At 44.0% G+C, this 23660-nt stretch overlaps 1 protein-coding gene across 1 annotated transcript in view; it reads left to right on the top strand.

The window, feature by feature from the left end:
- LOC129695264 (coiled-coil domain-containing protein 152-like) overlaps positions 1-23660 on the top strand; it is a 79495-nt gene that overhangs the window by 11913 nt on the left and 43922 nt on the right. Inside the window, exon 3 of the mRNA XM_055632057.1 lies at positions 12781-12886. Within this exon, the coding sequence (XP_055488032.1) occupies positions 12781-12886 (106 nt within the window). The remainder of the gene's footprint in view (positions 1-12780; positions 12887-23660) is intronic.

Here is a 23660-nt window from a genome sequence, read left to right as displayed (position 1 = left end):
GTCATGCCTACTATGTCCTGTTGTGCTGAAGCAAAGCAAGAATTTTGTTGTCTTATCAGGGACATGACAATAAACTCTCTTGAATCTTGGTTTGTAGTATAATGTTAATGTGCGGGAATCGCTGGTCGGTGCAGACTACAATGCATTCTGTAGATGGTACACTGCGGTATCATCACTGCAGTTATAAAACGTAGCTATTATGACATTCAATTATGAATCAATAATGCCATTTTCATCAGTTAGGAAGAGGAAGGAATGACAGAGATGGGATATTCCCTTGACCATTTTCAAGAAAGTTGACAAACCCCTTTCCCAGGGAAAATCACTGTCAGGATACTCTTCACATGACCTAACTAAAGCTTTTCACTCCGTCAGAAGACCAGAGGAAACAATGGAAGTAGCACTTGTTTCTTACTACCCACCTATTTCACCCTTCAGGCACCTTCTGACACATCTGTGCAAGAGCAAAAAAACACTCTTAAAGAAAGGACCCAACCCAAAATGACATCTGTCCATTCCCTTCACAAATGTTGCCTGACCCATTGAGTTACTCCAGCACTTTAGGTTTTGCGCAACATTCCAGCATCTGTAGTCTCTTGTGTCATCTGTGTAATATTATGTGAATAACTCATTAGCCTAATAAGTCAGCTCAGAAGCTATGGAACTGGATAGTTTATCACTGCTTCTCCCCATTGTAAATAATCCTTCATTTAAATCTGTGTTGAATAAAGGTTTTGTACAATGGAAAAATTATGGAATTAAAAAGGTGGGACACCTTTACAGAAAAGTTATTTTTCTTTCATTTCAGGAGTTACAACAGAATTATGGACTACACTCAAATATTTTTTTTTAATATTTCCAATTTAAGAGATTATGTTAAATCACATGCACAAGAATATAGAACTAGGGAGCCAGAGATCCTTGTCGAATGTTTGAATAAACATCCTAACACAGATAAATTAATATCTCACATTTATAATATTCTTTTAGATAGTGAGGTCCCGTCAACGGAACTATATAGACAAGCATGGGAAAGTGAATTAGCTCAACCCATAATGAAAGATATATGGAATGAAAGTTTACAACATATACATCAATGCTCGTTAAATGCCAGGCACTCTTTAATACAATTTAAAGTACTTCATAGACTGCACTATTCTAAAACAAAATTAAACAGAATTTTTCCAAATATTTCTCCTATCTGTGACAAATGTCAATACTTAGACGCCAAACATACAAAAATTATAAATTTCTGGATGGATATTTTTTTAATTATTTCTGAAGTTGTTAATATCCAATTGTATCCTGATCCAAAAGTAATAATATTAGGAATATCAGAACAAAGCTTAAAACTTTGAGTAAACCAAACAAATTTATTTTATAATAGTATAATAATTGGGAAAAAATTAATATTAAAATTTTGGAAAAACCCAGCAACAGCCACAATTAAAATGTGGATTATGGAAATGTCTGAGACCTTACATTTGGAAAAAATTACACTTGTCTTAATTGACAAATCAAAATTATTTACTAGAATATAGTCTCCATTTATTGATTTTCTGGCCGCTAAGAAATTGTGTCTCCTTGTCCCCTCCATATTTTGATAGCGATTTCCGTGCCTGGAGCCTACCACGGTAAAGGGAGTTTTGGATTTAGTGTTAAGTAATCAACCGGATTTGATAGGAAACTCAAGATAAGCGAAGAATTAGGAGGCAGTGACCACAACATTATAAGTTTTAATCTACAATTTGAGAGGGAGTAGGTGAAATCATACGTGTCGGTATTGCAGCTGAGCAGAGGGGACTACAGAGGCATGAGGGAGGAGCTGGACAAAGTTGACAGGAAAGGGACCCCTAGCAGGGATGACAGTGGAACAGCAATGGCAGGAATTTCAGGGAATAATTCAGAGAAAGAGGCAACCATGGCTGACAAGGGAAGTCAAGGTCGGTATAAAGCTAAAAGAGAAGGCATATAACATTGCAAAAATTAGTGGGAAGTCAGAGGATTGTGAAGCTTTTAAAGAACAACAGAGGGTAACTAAAAAGATAATACGGGGAGAAAAGATGAAATAGCAAAACAAAAAATTAAGCGTACAAATTAGCCAGAAAAATCAGCGTACCAGAGGACTGGGAGAAATTCAGAGTCCAGCAGAGGAGGACAAAGGGCTTAATTAGGAAATGGAAAATAGATTATGAAAGAAACTGGCAGGGAACATAAAAACTGACTGCAAAAGCTTTTATAGATATCTGAAGAGAAAAAGATTAGTTAAAACAAATGTAGGTCCCTTGCAGTCAGAAACAGGTGAATTGATCATGGGGAACAAGGACATGGCAGACCAATTGAATAACTACTTTGGTTCTGTCTTCACTAAGAAAGACATAAATAATCTGCCAGAAATAGCAGGGGACTGGGGGTCAAATGAGATGGAGGAACTGAGTGAAATCCAGGTTAGCCGGGAAGTGGTATTAGGTAAATTGAATGGATTAAAGTCCGATAAATCCCCAGGGCCAGATAGGCTGCATCCCAGAGTACTCAAGGAAGTAGCCCCAGAAATAGTGGATGCATTAGTGATAATTTTTCAAAACTCTTTAAATTCTGGAGTAGTTCCTGAGGATTGGAGGGTAGCTAATGTAACCCCACTTTTTAAAAAGGGCGGGAGAGAGAAAACGGGGAATTACAGACCAGTTAGTCTGACGTCGGTAGTGGGGAAACTGCTAGAATCAGTTATTAAAGATGGGATAGCAGCACATTTGGAAATTGGTGAAATCATTGGACAAATACAGCATGGATTTATGAAAGGTAAATCATGTCTGACGAATCTTATAGAATTTTTCGAGGATGTAACTAGTAGAGTGGATAAGGGAAAAATTTGGATGTGTTAAATCTGGACTTTCAGAAGGCTTTCGACAAGGTCCCACATAAGAGATTAGTATACAAACTTAAAGCACACGGTATTGGGGGTTCAGTATTGATGTATATAAAGAACTGGCTGGCAGACAGGAAGCAAAGAGTAGGAGTAAACGGGTCCTTTTCACAATGGCAGGCAGTGACTAGTGGGGTACCACAAGGCTCAGTGCTGGGACCCCAGCTATTTACGATATATATTAATGATTTGGACGAGGGAATTGAATGCAACATCTCCAAGTTTGTGGATGACACGAAGCTGGGGGGCAGTGCTAGCTGTGAAGAAGATGCTAGGAGGCTGCAAGGTGACGGATAGGCTGGGTGAGTGGGCAAATGCATGGCAGATGCAGTATAATGTGGATAAATTTGAGGTTATCCACTTGGGTGGCAAAAACAGGAAAGTAGACTATTATCTGAATGGTGGCCGATTAGGAAAGGGGGAGATGCAACGAGACCTGGGTGTCATGGTACACCAGCCATTAAAAGTAGACATGCAGGTGCAGCAGGCAGTGAAGAAGGCGAATGGTACGTTAGCACTCATAGCAAAAGGATTTGCGTTTAGGAGCAGGGAGGTTCTACTGCAGTTGTACAGGGTCTTGGTGAGACCACACCTGGAGTATTACGTAGAGTTTTGGTCTTCTAATCTGAGGAAAGACATTCTTGCCATAGGGGGAGTACAGAGAAGGTTCACCAGACTGATTCCTGGGATGTCAGGACTTTCATATGAAGAAAGACTGGATAGGCTCGGTTTGCACTCGCTAGAATTTAGAAGATTGAGGGGGGATCTTATAGAAACTTACAAAATTCTTAAGCGGTTGGACAGGCTAGATGCAGGAAGATTGTTCCCGATGTTGGGGAAGTCCAGAACAAGGGGTCACATTTTAAGGATAAGGGGGAAATCTTTTAGGACCGAGATGAGGATAACATTTTTCACACAGAGAGTGGTGAATCTCTGGAATTCTCTGCTACAGAAGGTAGTTGAGGCCAGTTCGTTGGCTATATTTAAGAGGGAGTTAGATGTGGCCCTTGTGGCTAAAGGGATCAGGGGGTATGGAGAGAAGGCAGGTCCAGGATACTGAGTTGGATGATCAGCCATGATCATATTGAATGGCGGTGCAGGCTCGAAGGGCCGAATGGCCTAGTCCTGCACCTATTTTCTATGTTTCTATGAAATATGAAGGTAAGCTAGCCAATACTATAAAAGAGGATAGCAATAGTTTCTTCAGTTATATAAAGATCAAGAAAGAGGCTTCAAGTGGATGTTAGACTGCTGGAGAATGATGCAGGAGATGTGATAATGGAGAATAAGGAAATGGCAGAGGAGTTGAATAACATTTTTGCATCAATCTTCACAGTGGAAGACACCAGCAACGTGCCTGAAATTAAAAAGAGTCAGGGGTTGAAAGTTAGTGGAGTGGGTACTTGGGAAGGTGGAAGGTTGACTGCACCCCAGGGTTCTGAAAGAGGTGGCATTAGAGATTGTGAATACCACTGGGTGACGCCTGCAACGGCCGCAACGCCAACAGTCTGTCTCGTCCCTTCTTTGTTGTTTTTTAGTATGTGTTAAATGTATGTTTTTATTGTTGTTTAGCTTGTTTTATGTGGTGGGGGGGTTTGGGGGAAACGTTTTTTAATCCCTTACCTCGGTGGAGATGCGATTTTATTTCTATATCGTATCACCGTCCGCACTGCGGCCCAACATCGTGGACTTGACGGCCTCTACTGGGGACCGACTTCGGAGCTCCAACTGCGGGAGCCTGCGGACTGTAACATTGTGGAGCACGCGGTCTCTGGTGAGAGACCGACTTTGGGAGCTCCAAGCCGTAGGAGCTTCGATTGCCCCAACGCAGGAGATTTGATTGCCTTGACTGCGGATGGTTCAACTGCCCCGACTGCAGGAGAATAAAGAGGAAGAAGATTAGACTTTATTGCCTTCCATCACAGTAAGGAATATAGGAATCAGCTGTGATGGATGTTTATGTTAACTTTTATGTAGTTGTGTGTCTTGTTGCTTTTTTTTTGTATGGATGTATGGAAATTCGAGTTTCACTGTACCTTAATTGGTACACGTGACAATAAAGAGACCCTTGAACTTTCGAACCTTTGGTTCTGGAGAGGGTTCAGAGGAGGTTTACAAGAATTATCCCAGGAATGACTAGGTTAACCTATGATGAGTGTTTGGCTGCACTGGACCTCGCTGGAGTTTAGAAGAATGAGGGGCGACCTAATTGAAGCATACGGAATAGTGAAAGGCTTAGATAGAGCGGATGTGGAGAGGATGTTTCCATTAGTGGGAGAGGCTAGAACTTGAGGTCATAGCCTCAGAATTAAAGGATGTTCTTATAGGAAGGAGATGAAGATACATTTCTTTGGTCCTAGGGTGGTGAATCTGTAGCATTCTTTGCCACAGAAGGCTGTAGAGGCCACCGGTAGATATTTTTAAGGCACAGTTAGAAAGATTCTCTATTAGTACAGGTGTCAAAGGTTATGGGGTGCAGGCTGGAGAATGGGGTTAGGAGGGAGAGATAGATCCGCCATTATTAAATGGCGGAGTAGACTTGATGGTCCGAATGGCCTAATTCTACTCCTATTCCTTATGTCCTTATCCAAGTGAACCTCTTTAGCACTTTCTCCAAAGCCTCCACACCTTCCTGTAACGGGGCAACCAGTACAGCATGCACCTGTGGCCAAACCAAAGTTTTATACAGCTGCAAGATGACTTGCCAACATTTATACTCACTTTCATAGAACTTTGCATTTATACCCCAAGATCCCTCTGTATATCAGTGTTCCCAAGGGCCATTAACTGCATACTTTTCTCTTACATTTGTTCTCCTAATGTGCAATAGTGCACAATTAGAACATATAACCTTTCTGGATTAAACTTAATCTGCCATTTCTCGTCCCAAATTTAAAACTTGTCTATACCTGTATCACGTTATATCTTTTGATAACCTTTATCACTATATAGAACTCTATCAATTTCTGGTGTCAGTGAACTTACAAATCAGCCCACTGACATTTTCTCAAAAACATTTATATATATAATAATCTCACAATTAACAACATCTCAGAACTGATCCCTGACCCCTGCTGACCTCCACTGGTCATATGCCTCCAGCCAAAATATCAACCCTTCACCACTATTCTTATTGGTTGGCCAAGCTAATTTTGAATCCAAGTCACAATGGATCCCATGTGCCTTAATTTTCCAGATTAACCTAAAATGAGGGGCCTTGTCAAATGCTTCACTAAAGTAATCAAAAGACACTAAAGACAATATCTACTTCTTTACCCTCATCAATCATCTTCATCATCCTGTTCAAACATCTCAATCAAGTTTGTCGGACATGGACTGTCTGAACAAGCTGACTATCCCCAATAAGTCCATGCTTGTCCTGATGTGAGTATGAATCTTCCCCAAGCACTTATGTATTGTTCACCAGCCTAATAACATTACGTATTATCTAGTCTTCTGGGACTTTGCCTGTGGCTAAAGAGGATACAAACATCTCTGCCAAGATGCCAGCCATCTCTGTTCTCGCACAATAACCCGGGATGTCATCACGTCTGCTTGATTATTTTGTGCCATCAGGAAGAGGGTACAGGAGCCTGAAAACTGTAACGTCCAGGTTCAGTAACAGCCTCTTCCCTACAGCCATTAGGCAATTAAACACTACAACTTCAAATAAGCTCTTGACTTCTGAGACATCTATCTATTCATACTATTACTAAAACTCACATCTTGTCCTCTTCCGGTTTGCGTTTTTTTTTTAATTTGCCCAAATATGGTATCCTATATTGCTAGGATTTTTCGCCACTTTACTCACCGTTCACCTCTGCTCCCAGTGCACCAAGTTTTGTTCCAATCGGTGGCATATTACAAAAGTTATGAAAGTTAAAAAAATCGTGAGATTGGTCTTCTCACCTGTCAGTCACCATGAAGGTAACGCCCATTCCGGCACCCGCTGTCAATCACCTGGGCGAGGAGAGTAAAGTCCCAGAGGCGTGGCTGAGTCCAAAAGCCGTGCTGATTAAGCCCGCAAGAGTGGAGTCGGGGAAGCCATTGAGTGGAGTCGGGAAGCCGATGAGTGGAGTTGAGGGAGCCGTTGTGTGGAGTCGGGGAAGCCATGCGTGGAGTCGGGGAAGCCACTGTGGAGTCGGGGAAGCCGCTGAGTGGAACTGGGAGGTGCTGTGTGGTGCCGCGGCCGGTGGCCGCTGAGTGGAATCCCTCCCCCCCACACACACCCCTACCCCCCCCATCCACACACCCACACACCCTTTCACCCCTCACCCTTACCCCCTCCCCTACACCACCCCTTTGCCCTTCCCCCCAACCCCCCACACACCACACCCCCCACCCCACCCCCCACCCACCCCCCCCCACTCCCCCACACCACCCCACCCCCCCCCCCACACCCCTCCCCCACACCATCCTCCCCCTCACAACCCCCCTCCCACACACCCCCCTCCCCCACACAACACCTCTCCCCCACACCTCCCTTCCCACACACCTCCCTCCCTCATACACCCCCTCCCCCACACTGCCCAATACCCACCTCCTCCCTCACATCCCCCCTCCCCCACACCAGCCCCCTCCCCCACACCAATTCCCTCCCCCCACACCAACCCTCTCCCCCACACCACCCCCTCTCCCCCACCATGGAATATTGAATTGCTGAATGGGTTGCGTTGGTGGACCAGGCCTCCCGTGTGACTGGGACCCAACGGGTCCCTCTTAGTCTAGTATGACAATAACACACTATTGACTTGTGGATGTTGCCAGTAAGCCATCAACTGGTAAATCCCCCAGCAATTTGCCAACAACTTTCCTCACTTTCCATATTTGTATTCCTGTTTTGTCATTAGCAACCAATCAGACCATTGTGATTTCCAAATGGTTTGATAGCAGATTATCGGTGTGTTTCTGTACTTGTATTTTGCCTGGGGTAAGCAAGAGTTTGAGGTTCACCAATCCTTAGGCATGACCTTTACTTTTGCTGATCTTTTTCGTAATCTCACACTAATACCTGTCATTTCCAGGCATACAGTTTATTAGAATCATTAATTTAAGAAAAATGTATTATGAACTGTCTGAGCCACAACCTGATTATACTTTATGAGCAGCAGAGGCAATTGACTTCAATTTCCGTTACGTTGTCAAGAACTGGTAGAAGATTGTTTCTGATAAATGAGTCACGGTGATGCACACTTTCTCTGTCCATGTACATTTATTTTAGTTCACTATGTCAGAGTTCTGAGAAAAAATGGCAGCAGCTGGTTGATTAGTCTCGACATATCTGCATGGGATCATGAGAAATGGAATAGATTTATGGGAAAAATCAGGACAGATCTTTTTTGTTGTGGATCAATAAAGATTTGTGCATCAGTTTCATGTAATCACTTGAATATATCATGCACGCTGCTCAGGAGTTGAGTGGTAAACAATGAACTAATCTCTGTTGACAATAATAGAACGTACCTCGATCTAGCAACCTCAGTGGAGCACTCTATTCATGCAGACATGTATTACAATGCACAGGGAATATAAAACTCAGGCAATACATTGTTGAACTGCTTAAATGTGCAATTTCAGTCTAATTACAAGCACAGGCTAAGCAGCGTAGACTGCAATTTCCTTGTCTTAGCATAATAGTTTGTTCATTACAGAAATTAATTAATATTACATGGGAAAGATGCCTCACAATTGTGCAATGAAGAATGTACTAATTGAGGAGTCTGCAGGATCATGGAGTGGTGAATGCTGAAATGGTGGACACAATGTTTCATAAAACTTCATAAGATCTAGGAGCAGAATTAGGCCATTTGGCCCATCAAGTCTACTGTACAATTTGTTTATTTATTGGGCATGTTTATATATACACACTGAACCTTTTTTTCTCTCCCGTTGTGTACTATGTTTACCTATTCTGTTGTGCTGCAGCATGTAAGAATTTAATTGTCTTCTGGTACATATGACAATAAAACACTCTTGACGACTCAATCATGACTGGTCTATCTTTCCCTCTCAACACCATCCACCTGCCTTCTCCCCATAACCCCTGACACCTTTACTAATCAAGAATCAGTCAAAAATATCCATTGACTTGGCCTCCACAGCCTTCTGTCCCACGTCTACATTACATTACTGACATTTATAGTTAGTGACATTACCACTTTACCTTATGAGCTCCCTTCAAACAAGACTTTTTTTTCTTTCAAAGAATTTTCACAATCATAGATTCAACATCTCAGTTGGTTTGCATCTCCTTGAAAGCAATTGTATTATCACCATGCTGACCTCTGACAGTGCAACGTTTGGCTTTAATTTATAGCTCATTTTTTTGGTTCGCTGCTCAGCTTGCCATCTTTCTCAGGCAATACATTTTTTTCTATTTATTCAATAGATGTGAGCTTCGAAGCCTGAACCATCATTTAATTGTCCATCCCGAGATGCTCTTGAGATGTTGCTGGTGAGCTGTCTTCTTGAACCACCGCAGTCCTTGAGATGTAGGTGCATCACAATGCTGTTAAGGGTTTTGATCCAGGAAATTGAAGGAACAGTGACATATTTCCAAGTCAGGATCGTGTCTGGCTTAGAGAACAACATCCATGTGGTGGTGGTGGTGGTGATGTCCCCTGCTTTTCATCATCCTTTCCCCCTCAAACCACTCCTTCCCCAGGTACTTTCCCCTGCAATCTCAGGAGATGCAACACCTGCACATATACCTCCTACCTCACATCCATTCAAGGACTCCAGAAGCTCTTCCAGGTGAGATAGAGATTTGTAAGCACCTTCTCTAACTTCATCTACTACGTTCATTGCTGATACCCCCTACCTCACATACATTCAAGGACTCCAGAAGCCCTTCCAGATGAAATAGAGATTTACAAGCACCTGCTCTAACTTCATCTACTGCGTTTAGTGCTCCCAATATGACCTTTACATCGCCAAGACCAACCATAGATTCTGCGACCGTTTTGCCCAACACATACGATTGGTTCACCAATTGCTAACTATTTTAACTCTTCCCCTCCCAATACTGACCTTTCTGTCCTGGGCCTCTTCCATTGCTAGATTTCCACAGGAAAACTGGAGGGACAGCACCTCATATTCTTCCCAGGCAGTTTACAACCCAACAGTATGAACATTGAATTCTCCAATTTTAGGTAACTAACCTGCAAACAATTATCCTATTTTCCCCTTCTCTGTGCTGTAGCCCATCTGGATGTGCACCCATTCTCCCCTTCCCCCCTCCCTGAACCCTTCCACCTATATTCCTTCCTCTAGCTTCGCATTTCACTCCTATTCTCTTATCTCACAACTTTTTTGTCTTCATTTGTGACCTTAGTCCAACTATCAGCCGATCAAACCCCCCTCACCTCTATTCCACCCATCACTTGGCAGACTTTGTCCCATCCTCACCTTTCTTCCAACTTTCCCCCCCCCCCCCCCAACTAAAACCAGTCTGAAGAAGACTCCTGACACGAAAGATCACCTATCCATGTTCTCCAGAGGTGCTGCCTGACCCGCTGAGTTACTCCAGCACTCTGTGAAACGTCACCAATCCATGTTCTCCAGAGATGCTGCCTGACCCGCTGAGTTACTCCAGCACTCTGTGAAATATCACCTATCCATGTTCTCCAGAGATGATGCCTGACCCTGTAAGTTTACTCCAGCCCTTTGTTTCCATTTTTGTAAACCAGCATCTGCAGTTCCATGTGTCTACATTCCTCGCTTTAGCAGTCCTTGCCCTTCTAACTGGCAGTGGTGGGCAGTTTGGATAGTGTTGTCTCAGGAGTCTTGGTGAGTCGTTGCAGTACCTCCTGTAGACTGGATACAGACTTGATTTTGTACGTCAGTGATGGTTGTAGATGGGATGCCTATCGAGCGGGTGTCCTGTGTGGTGTCGATTTTTGTGAGTGTTGTTGAATCTGCCCTCATCCACACAAGTGGAGATAGTACCATCACACTCCCGACTCCAGCCTTGGAGATGGTGGACAGGCTTTGGGGTGTTAGGAGGTGAGTCACTCACCACAACATTCCCAGCCTCTCAGCTGCTCTTGTGTGTATATGGCTGCTCCACCACCATTTCTGATCAATGGCAACTCAGGGTATTGATAATGTGGGATTTAGTGAATGTCAGGGAGTATGGCTGGATTTTCTCTTGCTGGATACAATCAATGTCTGGCACTTGGGTGGCACAAATGTCACTTGCCAACTATAAGCCCGGGCATGGATATTGATCTGGGGTTTACTGCATCTGGATGTGAATGGCTTCATTGTCTCAGGAGTGTTGAATGGTGCTATCATTGTGCAAACATCAGTGAACATCCCAACGTCTGACCTGACCATTGAAGGAAGGTCATTGATGGAGCAGCTGAAGATGGTTGGTCCTCACACATGACACTGAGGATCTTCAGCTGAGATGTCCCGTGGCTGAGATGCTTGACTTCCAACTAACACAACCATCTTCCTTTGTGCTGGGCATGACTGAAACCAGTGCAAGGTTTCCCTTCCATTCCCATTGACTCCGAAATAGCCTGGGCTTCTCGATGCCATTCGCAATCAAAAGCTGCCTTGATGTCAAGGGCAGTTCTTCTCACCTCACCGCTGGAGTTCACCTCTTCTGTCCCTGTTTGAACCACGGCGGCAAAAGGTCTGGAGTTAAGTGACTGGATTTGTGTAAACTGGGTTTCTGTAAGCAGATTATCCCTGAGCAAAAGCTGCTTAATAACACTATCTATCATCCCTTCCATCACTTTGCCGATTGAGAGGAGACTAATGGGGCAGTAAATGGCCAATTTGGATTTGTCTTGCTACTTGTAGACATGATGTTTCTAGACAATTTTCCACATCATTGAGTAATGCCAGTGTTGTAGATGTACCAGAATATTTTCGGGGGAGCAGGTTCTGGAGCACAGATTGTTAAAAGGGATGTGACACATTTCCTTGCTGGGCAATGTATTAACGTATCAATTCTCAGTTACATCAAAATTAGACACAAAATGCTGGAGTAACTCAGCGGGACAGGCAGCATCTCTGGAGAGAAGGAACGCGTGACGTTTCAGGTCGAGACTTCAGAGTTTCCTCGACCCGAAACGTCACCCATTCCTTCTCTTCTGAGATGCTGCCTGTTCCACTGAGTTACTCCGTTTTGTGCCTATTGTTGGTGTGAACCAGCATCTGCACTTCTTTCCCACACACTCCGTTGCATCAACTGAGATTTATTGGATGATATTGCAGCGATCACTGAATGAAAGCAGAAGTACAAATATTGAGGAGGTTAGAACTAGTGTCGACTCAAAGAGCCAAATGGTCTCCTGCTGTGTTATAACATTTCTACACTTACAATTTATCAGAAATTTATTCAGACTGATGTCCATTGCCAGTTTATATGTAATCTCCTGTTTTATGAAAGAGTAAATTAGCACAAAGTTAATACTTTTGCCAGAAACCCATTGTGCAGTCAATCTTTCATGGGGAAACAATCATTGTCAGTCCCAGGCAAATGGGATTAGCCCAGAATGCCAACTTGGTCAGCATGGATAAGGTGGGCCGAAGGGCCTGTTTTCATGCCGTACAGCTCTATGAGTCTATTTGAGGTTTGATTTTTTGGGGGCTGACTTTATACATAGCTGGGCTACCTGTATGTGCTTCATGCTTCTTAAACTTAGTCTTGTCACCATGAATCCACTATCAAACACTTTATTTATATCGCATCAAAGGAGTTGTTCAGAATGTTTAAGTACAATATATTTAGCTCAAGCAGTTTATCATCAACCTGTGTGTACACAGGTCCTAAGTCTATTCATAATTAGGATATACAATGTTAAGCCAGTGTTACCATTAAATATGTCATTTACTTGCTTTAGAAAATAGCCGAAATTCAGGGGAACAACAGTCTCCTGGAAATTCAACTGGAGGAAGCGAATCGTTTGGTGAAACTGACGCAGACTAAAGAAAACTGTTGGAAAGAAGGTAACTAGGTCTGATGGAAATGCTTCATTTATTTGCAATCTTTGATTCAATTTTCCCTCACGCATCTTCATTGAATAATTCCTTCATGACGTTTACAACAAAACCCATCATTCTCTCATTCCCGGGCGGCACAGCGGTATAGTTTGCAGCGCCAGATTCAATCTTTCCCTCGGGTGCTGTCTATGTTAGTTTGCACATTCTCCCTGTGACTGTGTGGGTTTTCTCCGGGTGCTTCAGTTTCCACCTCCATCCTAAAGATGTGCGGGTTTGAAGATTAATTGGCTTCTGTAAAATGCCCCTAGAGTGTAGGATGCGGACCTAGGATAATATAGAACTAGTGTGTGGGTGATCATTGGTCGGCGAGGTCTTGGTGGGCCGAAAGGCCTCTTTCCACGCTGTATCTCTACACTAAACTAAACTGATAAAAGGTAACACTGTTTGAATCCTAAAAATCGTGTGTATGTCAGATAAACCAATCTAATAACTTCAGTCGCAAACATGAAAAGGTGTCTGGTTAGCTCAGAGTGGTAAAATATAAAATGTCCCAATATTCAATGAAAATTATTTTATATACCACACAGCAATTTAAGCGATTGGAGAAGCATATAAAAATGAGGCGCTGAGTAGGTCAGCGTAAATTGCTAATTATCCTTGAATAGATTGTGTCGCTTTCTTGAAACATTGAATCAGTGATAAGCCCTCTCTGCATACTTTCTTCTGTTACTCTCTATCCATATTCCTCTTCTCCCTTCTGAAACCCAACTTTTTGTCCAGTTCCAAAAAAAAAAGCAGTATCCTAATTCAATTCTACCGCACTTTCAAAATCTCAGTTGTAGATTCCTTGGGCCTGCAACTTTCCATTTAACATGAAATGTCTGCTCATCCATGTACTTCTCCTTAATACCCCAAACTATTTCCGGCACCAATTTTTCAGCCCACTTCAACAATTATTAGCACTCATTATTATTTTAGTACTACCTATGCCTTTGTTACCAATAGAGTTGTAGAGCAGCATAGCATGGAAACAGTTTTTTTGGTTCACTTTGTCCATGTCAACTACTGGGCTAGGCCATTTATCTGCATTTTACAGGATATTGATAAGTTAATGAGGGAGAAAATAGAAGGATTAAATTGACTGAGTTTATGTGTGGGGCAGACATTGCATGGGCTGTGCTCTATGTTCTAAACTATTACCAGCACTCAGTCTTCACCTTGGTTTCTTTCAAATAATTACCAAAAGAGTAAAAAGGAAAATAAAAAGAATTGTAGCGTGGTGAAAAGACACTTTTAATCAGACAGAACTGTAAAAAGCTATTAGCTGCACTTAACCCCAATGATCTGAGCCAATTTTTGTAAATTGCTTTGAGGCTTGTACTTGAGGGAGTGTACAATCTGTTCCCGATTAGAAAGTGCTAAACCTGGAACATCTTGTTCTTCACAAATTGTTTTAGACATGCTACAGCAGACCTTGCTTGCAGGTGTGACCCTCCATACAGCCAAAGGGCCTGTCCCACTTTCACGACATGATTCACGACCTCTGCCGAGTTTGCCCTTGACTCATACTTGCAGCATGGTCGGCAGGAGGTCGTAGGTAGATTGTGATGCTAGTCGTAGGTACTCGTGGCATCAAGTAGGTTGGGGCGTTTTTCTAGCCTGATGAGAAATGTCCACGAGTAAAAAAGGCTGTGAATTAGGTCGTAAAAGTGGGACAGGCCCCTAACTGTCCAACTGAAATATTATAAAATAAATAGCCAGAATTAACCAGAAAGAGCCAGAGCTTGGATAGAGTGGATGCAGATATAGTTCCACTAGTGGCACAGCCTCAGAATAAAAGCCGGAGTGCACAGCCTCAGAATAAAAGGATGTACCTTTCGGAAGGAGATGATGAGGTATTTCTTCAGTCAGAGGGTGGTGAATCTGTGGAATTGATTGCCACACACGGCTGTGGAGGCCAAGACATTGGGTATTTAAGGGAGTGATTGGCAGATTCTTGATTAATATGGGTGTCAAGGGTTATGGGGAGAAGGCAGGAGAATGTTGCGAGGCAAAGATAGATCATCCTTGATTGAATGGCGGAGTAGACTTGATGTGGCCGAATGGCCTGATTTTACTTCGGAGTCACGTGAGTGACAACGTGAAGAAGGCCCGTTCAGCCGCACGTGCGTCATTACGTCAGACGCATTGGTGCAGGCGGCCGCTTGGAGCAGCAGGAGCGTCTCCAGCGCGGTAAAAGTTAAACTCAGGTAAGCTTGGTTTTCTTACCTGTTTTATTCCCTGCGGAACCGCTTGTTCCAGAGGCTTCCTGCTGAAGGATTTGCGAGGCCCGACGAGGGAACCTGCTATGGGCTGTGGGGAAACCCTGGTTCTTGCCGCAGGAGTGGGTAGCTGGGGTGTCGCGGAAGTGGGTCGCTGACGGGTGGTCAGTGACTTCTAGGCGCGTCGACTGCCGGAAGGGTTTTTCCCTTCGATAGGTACAGAGACGCTGGGGTTCCCGGGGAGGGGACCTCCAGTAGGCCGGGTGCCAGGAGGGCTTTTCCCTCCGACAATAAAGATTAATGCTGGGGTTCCCGGGGAAGGGGACCTCCAGTAGATGGGTGTCGGGAGGGCTTCCCTCCGAGATAAATATAAATGCTGGGGTTCCCGGGGAGGGGACCTCCAGTAGATGGGTGTCGGGAGGATTTTCCCCGATATAAATATAGATGCCGAGTGTCGGGAGGAGTTTCCCTCTCATATAAATATAGATGCCGGGTGTCGGGATGATTTTCCCCGAAATACATATAGAGGCTGGGGTTCCCGGTAGGGGAATCCAGTAGTTATGCGGCTTTCAGACCGCATGGGGTCCCCAGGAAAGGGGTTAAACCAACCGGAACGGTCAGCCCTGGTGCTGGCAGGGGTTTTCCCTCCGGTAATATATATATACTAGACCAAGTGCAGACCCGTTGGGTCTGCACCCCAACGAAGCCGTTCCCTACCCGTAGCCCCCACGAGAGACGTGGTCCTCCAACTCAAGCTGCTCGGGAATCAGCAGTGCGGCTGTTTTTAAATGGCGTCTGAGGCGAGATGCGGGCGCCAGCAGCCGTTAGGGTCGCTGGCCAGCAGGAGGCGACAAAATGAGTGAGTGGGGTGGGGGGGGGGGGAAGGATTTTATTAAAAATGTGTACATAAACACGATGAAATTTAATGAGTAGTGGATACTTGGAATGAAAAGTGAAATCTCTACCGAAATGGAAAAAAATCCGCTAATGGAGGAGATCAGCTTACCGGGGCATTTTCTGACCCTGAAGGGTGGGCCTGTTGGAGAGGTTGCACCAGCAGCGCCTTGTAGTAGGGCTGCTAAATGTCTCCCTTATGGAAGAGGAGAACATGCCGGGTCAGTGTAAATCTGATGCCGAGGCTGAGCGTATAGTGTGGAGCATACCTCAAGGGATGAAGGGCACATTTCAGAGGTACGATTCCTGGCAGCAAGGTTGCCATCCCAACATAATGCAGTGAACACCGCTATCAGGGGACGTTAGAGCCACCCGCCGAATCTTCTATTCAGGTAAGACCTATTCCACAGGCAAAACCTAATGGACGAAGCATAAACTGTTGGACCAATTAAGCCAATGACGAGTAAGGATTCATAGTTAGGGGAAAACGCACCCCACGGCTTCATCGGCAGGAAGCGGTTCACTGAAGCTGGTAGAAGCATTAAAGCTGACCTACAACTAAGTGACCACAAACAAGTTGGTAAGATTTACAATTGGTTGTGCAATACACAAATGATTGAGACATTGTCATCTACTCAGAGGCATTTTAACCAGGTAAACTGGACAATACTAGTATTCCAAGGAGGTTGGAATTTGGCCAGAAGAGTGTTGAGCCAGGTCCAGTATTTTAGCCAGGTTGCCTTCGAGACAGGCTTGGAGGTATGGGGAATTGTCTTTCAAGGCAAGGACAGAATTATGGCAAGAGTTGGCTTGGGACATGTGAGAATTATCGGAACCGGGCCAGAGTTGCCATTCAGGGCAGATGTGGCCTGTTCATTATGAAAGAAGGGTGATCAAACTGATTTCATAGGGTTTTCCATGTACAATGATCATCAGAGATATTTGAAGGCATTGTTATGATGAGGCAATTTAAACAGTATGATAACAATAAATCATTCAAAGGACTACTCGGAGCTCAAAAACACTTATGATGTATTGTTTGGATTATATTTTGATGCTGTATTTGGCTAAAATCCACTCATTCTCAAGCTAATTGTAATTGTTCTCTCCTATCCAGTAAATTAGGTTGTTATCAAATGGATAGTTGGCCTGTGACTCCGCCCTGGGCAACAGATTGGAATCAATAGAAACCTGGAACAGCCTTGTGGTTATAAAGGAGTTCCTATTCATTAGACTAACTAGCAATGTAATAGATGTGATGTAGCTGTGCAAGTGGGAGAACTGACAGCATGTTTAATGACAAACAATAAGGGTCATGAAGGTCATTGATAATACAACTTGCTATTGCCAGCTGAAGCTAATAAAACCACTATGATGGACAAACAATATTCAGCATTGCTCCAGTAGTTGATCAATAAATATGTCATTATATTGCAAAAAAGATGCCATGGCTTAAGGTGGGAACATGCGAATGACATCTCTAGTTGGAGGTGCAGGAGATTTGCAATGAGTTATTAACTGTTCAGTATTGGTATCATCTATCTATAGACCCTAAGTGCATTTATGGGTTAAAGAGTGATTGAGTGAATATACATAGGTGCATGCTCAACTTCATGTTGATACACTAAGATGTGGCAGATGATAAGCACGAGGGTGCAATCAGGGAAAAGATCCTGTAAAATAATAATAATAATAATAATAATAATTTTATTTATAAGCACTTTAAAAACAAACATAGCTGCAACAAAGTGTTGTACATCACTAATCATTGACAAAAAAGTTAATACACACCAAAAATAACAATCAAAAGAAATAGTAGGAAAAGACATGTAAAATAAAGAAACATCAAAAACACCACAAACAGAAGCAACGTCTCAGGCATGGTCAAAAGCCAGGGAGTACAAATGTGTTTTAACACTGGATTTGAAGATGGACAGTGAGGGGGCCTGTCTGATGTGCAACGGCAGGGTGTTCCAGAGTGCCGGAGCAGCAACAGAGAAGGCTCTATCCCCTCTGAGCCTCCGACTAGACCTCGGTACCTCCAGGAGCAGCTGACCAGCTGACCTGAGGGACCGGGCAGGAGCGTATGGGTGGAGCAGCTCAGAGAGGTAAGGCGGGGCGAGCCCATTCAGAGATTTAAAAACAAATAACAGTATCTTAAAATGAACTCGAAAGTGCACCGGGAGCCAGTGTAGGGAGGCCAGAATTGGCGATATGTGCTCCCTCTTTCGAGTCCCTGTTAAAAGGCGAGCAGCAGCATTTTGAACCAACTGGAGACGAGCCAGTGAAGAACGAGCAACACCAAAATAGTGCGTAAAAGGTACGTAATCTAATTTTCCACTGGAGTATCATTAAGTACAGATCAATGACAACACAGAATGGGTGTTGGACCACGCAGTATTTATGAAATTCTGATTTAATGCAACACCGAATATAGATATATTGTTTTCATGCTAATTAAAGGTTGCAAAAATGTGTGGCATAACAGTGGCGAAAGATACATTCTCGCTACAAGCATGAGGAATGGTCTTTTATGTCTTCCTCCAATTTGCTTTATGAATCGGGTCTTGAAATAGAGTCATCAAGAGTCGCTTTAGGTTCCAGCTGTGGTATTGGCCTATGCAGTTTGATTCCCGAATCGAGAATAATAATAATGCAACATTATATGGTTATTTTAAACGTAACTTGCTGGTTCAGCCTGTGGCTTGAGAGATCAGCTGTTGCATGATAAAATTAATATATGTTCTACAGATTCTCAATAGACTGATTACGGCTTGGGTTGTCACGCCTATTTTTGTATGTATTCACAGTGCTGGAATGGTACCAGAAAGCGGTACTTTGCTGCTTCAGATGGGAAGCGTTTGTTTAATGCTCATGTTATATTTAAAATGGTACAGATTCTGATTGATTGCAGTTTATTTAAATGGTCTTTGACAATATTGAATTATAGGGTCATTAACTGTGCCAAGGGGCTTTCCATCAGACTTACTGCAGCTAACGAGGTCCAAGTTGTTGGGTTCACCTCGGATATTGAGTTAGTAAAGGATATCTGTTTCCCAGGACAAGTACAATGCAGTATGGGAGATTGACATTGTGTAACACTATTTTAACCAGGGGGTTCCAGCTACATTCTTAACTTTGATCGGACCTCATTAGGTAGTTATCCTCCTGGTGCTGGTTAGCGCAAAAGGTCACTCGCTACATTATTGTGACAGGAGAGGATGATTACATCTGCAAATATATGCATATTATTTTATGCTATAGTTAATTTAAGCAGTGCAGTAGGGGTGTCGGGTCTCAAAATAGTTCAAGACATACCCAGGGATTTTTCGTTATGTGGGGACACACATATACAATAATACGTCAAGGTCACCACGAGCCTTTGAGACTCTCAGCTAACTATGATTGTTAGTTACAAAAGACGTTATAAGAACCTATCTGCTCAGATCTTGTCAGGTGTTAAAACGGAGTTGAGGTATGCAGGAGTAGATACTGATCCGGATCTCGCTCCACCAGGGCTGCTATAACAGCAGCAACAAGGGTTTATTACGTTCCGCTGGGCCACATCCTAACGGCTGTAGTGTGGTCAAACGAACAATATTTCAAACATGTTATAATAACCCGTTGCCAGACCAGAGGTATTCTCAATTTATTTTATGTTCTGTTATAGGTTCCATCCGGATGAGAGATGTGACTATTGTTATTGTTTATTTAACAGCATCAGCATGTTTAAATCTATGTCATGACTGTATGCATTATGAATGTTTTCCCTCATTTGTCAATGAGGCAGTTGTGGTTGTGTAGGCTTGTTTCTCACGGCATGAAATCACAGAGCTTCGAAATCTTCACGTAGTCACTCACGTGACTCTGAAGTAAAATAGTAAGATTAAACGAGAACTTACCAGTTTGAAGTTTGATCTTTATTTTATGAGCCGCTCCCAGCCCTCATTAAGATCATCTGGTAGTTCTAGTCTTACTATCATACATCGGTCACTATTATTATCTGTGATTTCACACCGCTGCTTTGAAGATTGACGCACATACGGCTGAACGGGCCTTCTTCACGTAATTCCTCATAAAATAAAGATCAAACTTCAAACTGGTAAGTTCTCGTTTAATCTTACTATTCTTCTTTACAACTTATGAACTTACAAACAACAAACACCTGAAGAAAGAAAAGCTAGGATGCTCAATGCGGATAATACTCAACAGGTCAAATGACATCTTGAAGAAACGGACCTAATATTTCAAGTCAATTACTTTTCATCATAGCTAGAAAAATTAAAGACAAGCACTTTTTAAAGTTAAAGCTATGTGATGGTGAGGGAAACAGAGGGTTTGTGGAGAGAAATGGGGTGTGCAATGGAAACAAAGCGAATGTATAATTCCAAGCTGCTTCTTCGCCCCTTCCTCGCGGCCTACCATCGGGACTGGAGAGGCTACTCCTGCCGGGACCGGCCAGAACCCCAGCTTCGGCAGCGGCGCAACACTGAAGCACCATCACGGAGCGGGCGATGCCTTGCCCGGGTCGTCGTGCGGTAAGCTCCGGAGTGCTGTGACTGCCGACTCCAACATCGAGGAGCTGCGGTCTGCGGAGCGTCCAGCCGCGGGCAGCGCTGAACTTTGAACACCGCCGAACCTGGGATCTCTTACAGAGATCGCCAGAGTTGGAGCTCCGACCAGCGCGGCCTGTGGGTTTCAGGAGCCGCGGTCTCCGGGGAGGGAGCGGCCGTTCCAGACACTCCAAGCTGCTGAGGAGTGTTTCTCCCAACGCCGGAGCTCCATCATCCGACAAGAGGGCCTGAAAACATCGGGCTGCCTTTGCGGCGACTGGCTGCGGAGGGCACCAATAGGCCCCGACCTTGGGTGATCACAGAGGAAGAGAACTGAACTTTTTAATGCCTCTCCTCACACTGGAAAATGTTGATTCTGTTGTGGGGGGACGTTCATGTTAAATTCCATAATGTGTTGTGTCATTTTTCTTTCTTTAATTTTTCTATGGATGTACGGAAACCTAACTATTTATTCTATGTAAAGCACTTTGGTTTCAACACGAGTTGATTTAAACGTGCTATATACATAAAATTTACTTATTTACTTACTATAATAAAGATGAGATTACAAAAGTGAACTCTACAAACGGCAGTGGTATGATCGTTACAATCAATTCTTACACGCCTCTAAAAATACCTGCCCATGCAACCACTGTCCTTTTTCCTCTCCAATAATTCAAGGACCGTAATGCTCCTCCTGAGTGAAGAAAGAGTTCTCTTTCACTTCTTCATACTACATTCAGCATTCCCACTGTGCAGACCTACATTTGGTTATCTACTTTGAAGGAACCAAATGTAGATTGGGTGACTGCTTTGAAAACTTCTCTGTTGTCCAAAATAAATTCTTCATCCATGCTGACCAAGATGCCCCATCTACACTAGTCCCATTTGTTCGTGCTTGGCCCATGTCACCCTCAAGCTTTCCAAACACTCTCTCTATCCAAATGTCTTTTAAATGTTGTTATAGTACCTGCCTCAACGACTTCGGTTGGCAGCTCGTTCCATACACCCATCATCCTCTGTGAAAAGGTTGCCCCCCCTTTCCCTTCTAACCATAAACCTACGTCCTCTGATTCTTGAATCTTCTACTCTGAAGAAAATATTCTGTGCATTCATCCTACCTATTCCTCTCATGATTTTGTACCCCTCAGCCAGCCATCAGTGGTAAGTCACTGGAGAGCATTCTGAGAGAGTCAGCATTTGGATGAACAAGGACTAATTAGTGAGGGAATCATGTCTCACAAATCTGTTCAAGTTTTTGAAGTGATAAACATGAGGATTGATGAGGTCTGCGTGTTGGACGTTGTCGAGATGGACTTTAGCAAGGCCTTTGACATAATCGCATTGGAGCCAGGGAGAGCTATACAATTGGAGACACAATTGGTTTAGCAGAAGGTGGCAGGAGAAGTCAGTTTCTCTGACTGGAGGCCTGTGACTTGTGGTGTGCCACAGGAACCAGTGCTGGGTTCTGTGGTTTATCGGTTATACAAATAATTTGGATAAGAAATGACATGGCATGGTAAGTAAATTTGCAGATTGACATACTTGCTTGGATTAAACGGCATCTACAATTTCTCCTCCTCCCCCATATCTAGGATTGATCTATAGCCTGCTGTACCCTCTGACAGCCTTCCTCACTGTCGGCATATTTTGGTGTCATCTGGAAACTTACTAACCAACAAACAACCGAGGTCCACATGCTGATCCTTGCAGAATATCGCTAGTTACAAACCTCGAGCCAAGAAAACATACTTTCACCACTTCCTGCTTCTCTAGGAAAACCAGTTCTGAATCCACACATCCAAGATACAGTGGATTCCATGCATTTTAATCTTAAGAATCAGCCAGCTACGAGGGACTTTATCGAATGCTATACTAAAATCCACATGGACAGTATCCTCTGCATTATCCGAATTGTTCCACATCATCACCTCCTCTTCTTCTTCTTACGTTTGAGGCAGCAGAGGTTATGTAACGGCCTCCCGGCGCTGTAGCCAGTTCATTTGTCGAGGGCCGGGAGGTCTACCCCTCCACCAGGGGGGGCGGATGACAGCGCAGTCGAAAATGACGTGCTGCGATGATTGCTGGTCTGCTCCACACACGCAGGCTGCTGATGGACGCAGCCCCCAGCGATGCATGTTGCCGTTGAACCGGTCGACCCCTGTACGGGGATGGTTCAAGGTGACACACTCTTTGCGGGACAGGTCCGATCTGGGTGGGGCTGTGGTGTTCAGTGCAACAGTGAATTACGGACATCGTGAAGTCTGTTTGCAGCTGGTTCTCCATGCTCCTAGTCTGTTGAAACCGGAGACACAGAGGGTCACTGCGTGACGGGAGAAGGGGCGACGAGATGACGGGCGTTGAGGTCCAAGTTGCTGTGAGTCCTGTGCGAGGTGGTATGAAGGATGTTTGGCGTCAAATGGGACCTTGCACACCAGCCTGTGGGTGAAGTAATCTCTGCGAACCTTGGCGGGTGCGATACCTGCGAGCACCGGCAGAACATCTGTCAGAGTAAAACGTAGGCAGCCAGTGATGATCAGCACGGTGTCGTGGAGGATGGCGTCACCGCCTCAAAAAATGTAATTAACTTAGTAATACAATTATCACAATCACAATAAGACTTTATTTGCCAAGTATGTTTTGCAACATACAAGGAATTTTATTTGCCAAGTCAGTCATACGAATAAAAAGCAACGGAACACATTTTAACATAAACATCCACCACAGTGACTCCTCCACATTCCTCACTGTGATGGAAGGCGAAAAAAAGTGCAAATCTCTTTCCTTAGCTCTCCCGAGGTCGGGGGACTCGAGCCCTGCGTTGACGGTACGATCTTGACTCCTGTAGCCGGTAGCGTTCGGCCCTCCGCATCGAGGTGAACAGCTCCTGCATCGGGGGGGATGTCAGCTCCCCCGCGCCGGATGATCGAACCCCGCATTGGGGCTGGTCGAGCCTCTGTGTCATTGGAGTTTCCCGACTAGCCTCTCCCGAGACTGCAAGCTCTTGATGGTAAGTCCGCAGGCCACGGTTGGAGTGATCCCAGGCAAAGGATCGGCTCCGAAGCAAGTCTA

The sequence above is a fragment of the Leucoraja erinacea genome, chromosome 3 (assembly GCF_028641065.1).
Source record: "Leucoraja erinacea ecotype New England chromosome 3, Leri_hhj_1, whole genome shotgun sequence".
NCBI classification, from domain to species: Eukaryota; Metazoa; Chordata; class Chondrichthyes; order Rajiformes; family Rajidae; genus Leucoraja; species Leucoraja erinaceus.
The sequence above is the reverse complement of the archived record's forward strand: the minus strand, read 5'-3'. Positions and strand labels throughout refer to the sequence as shown.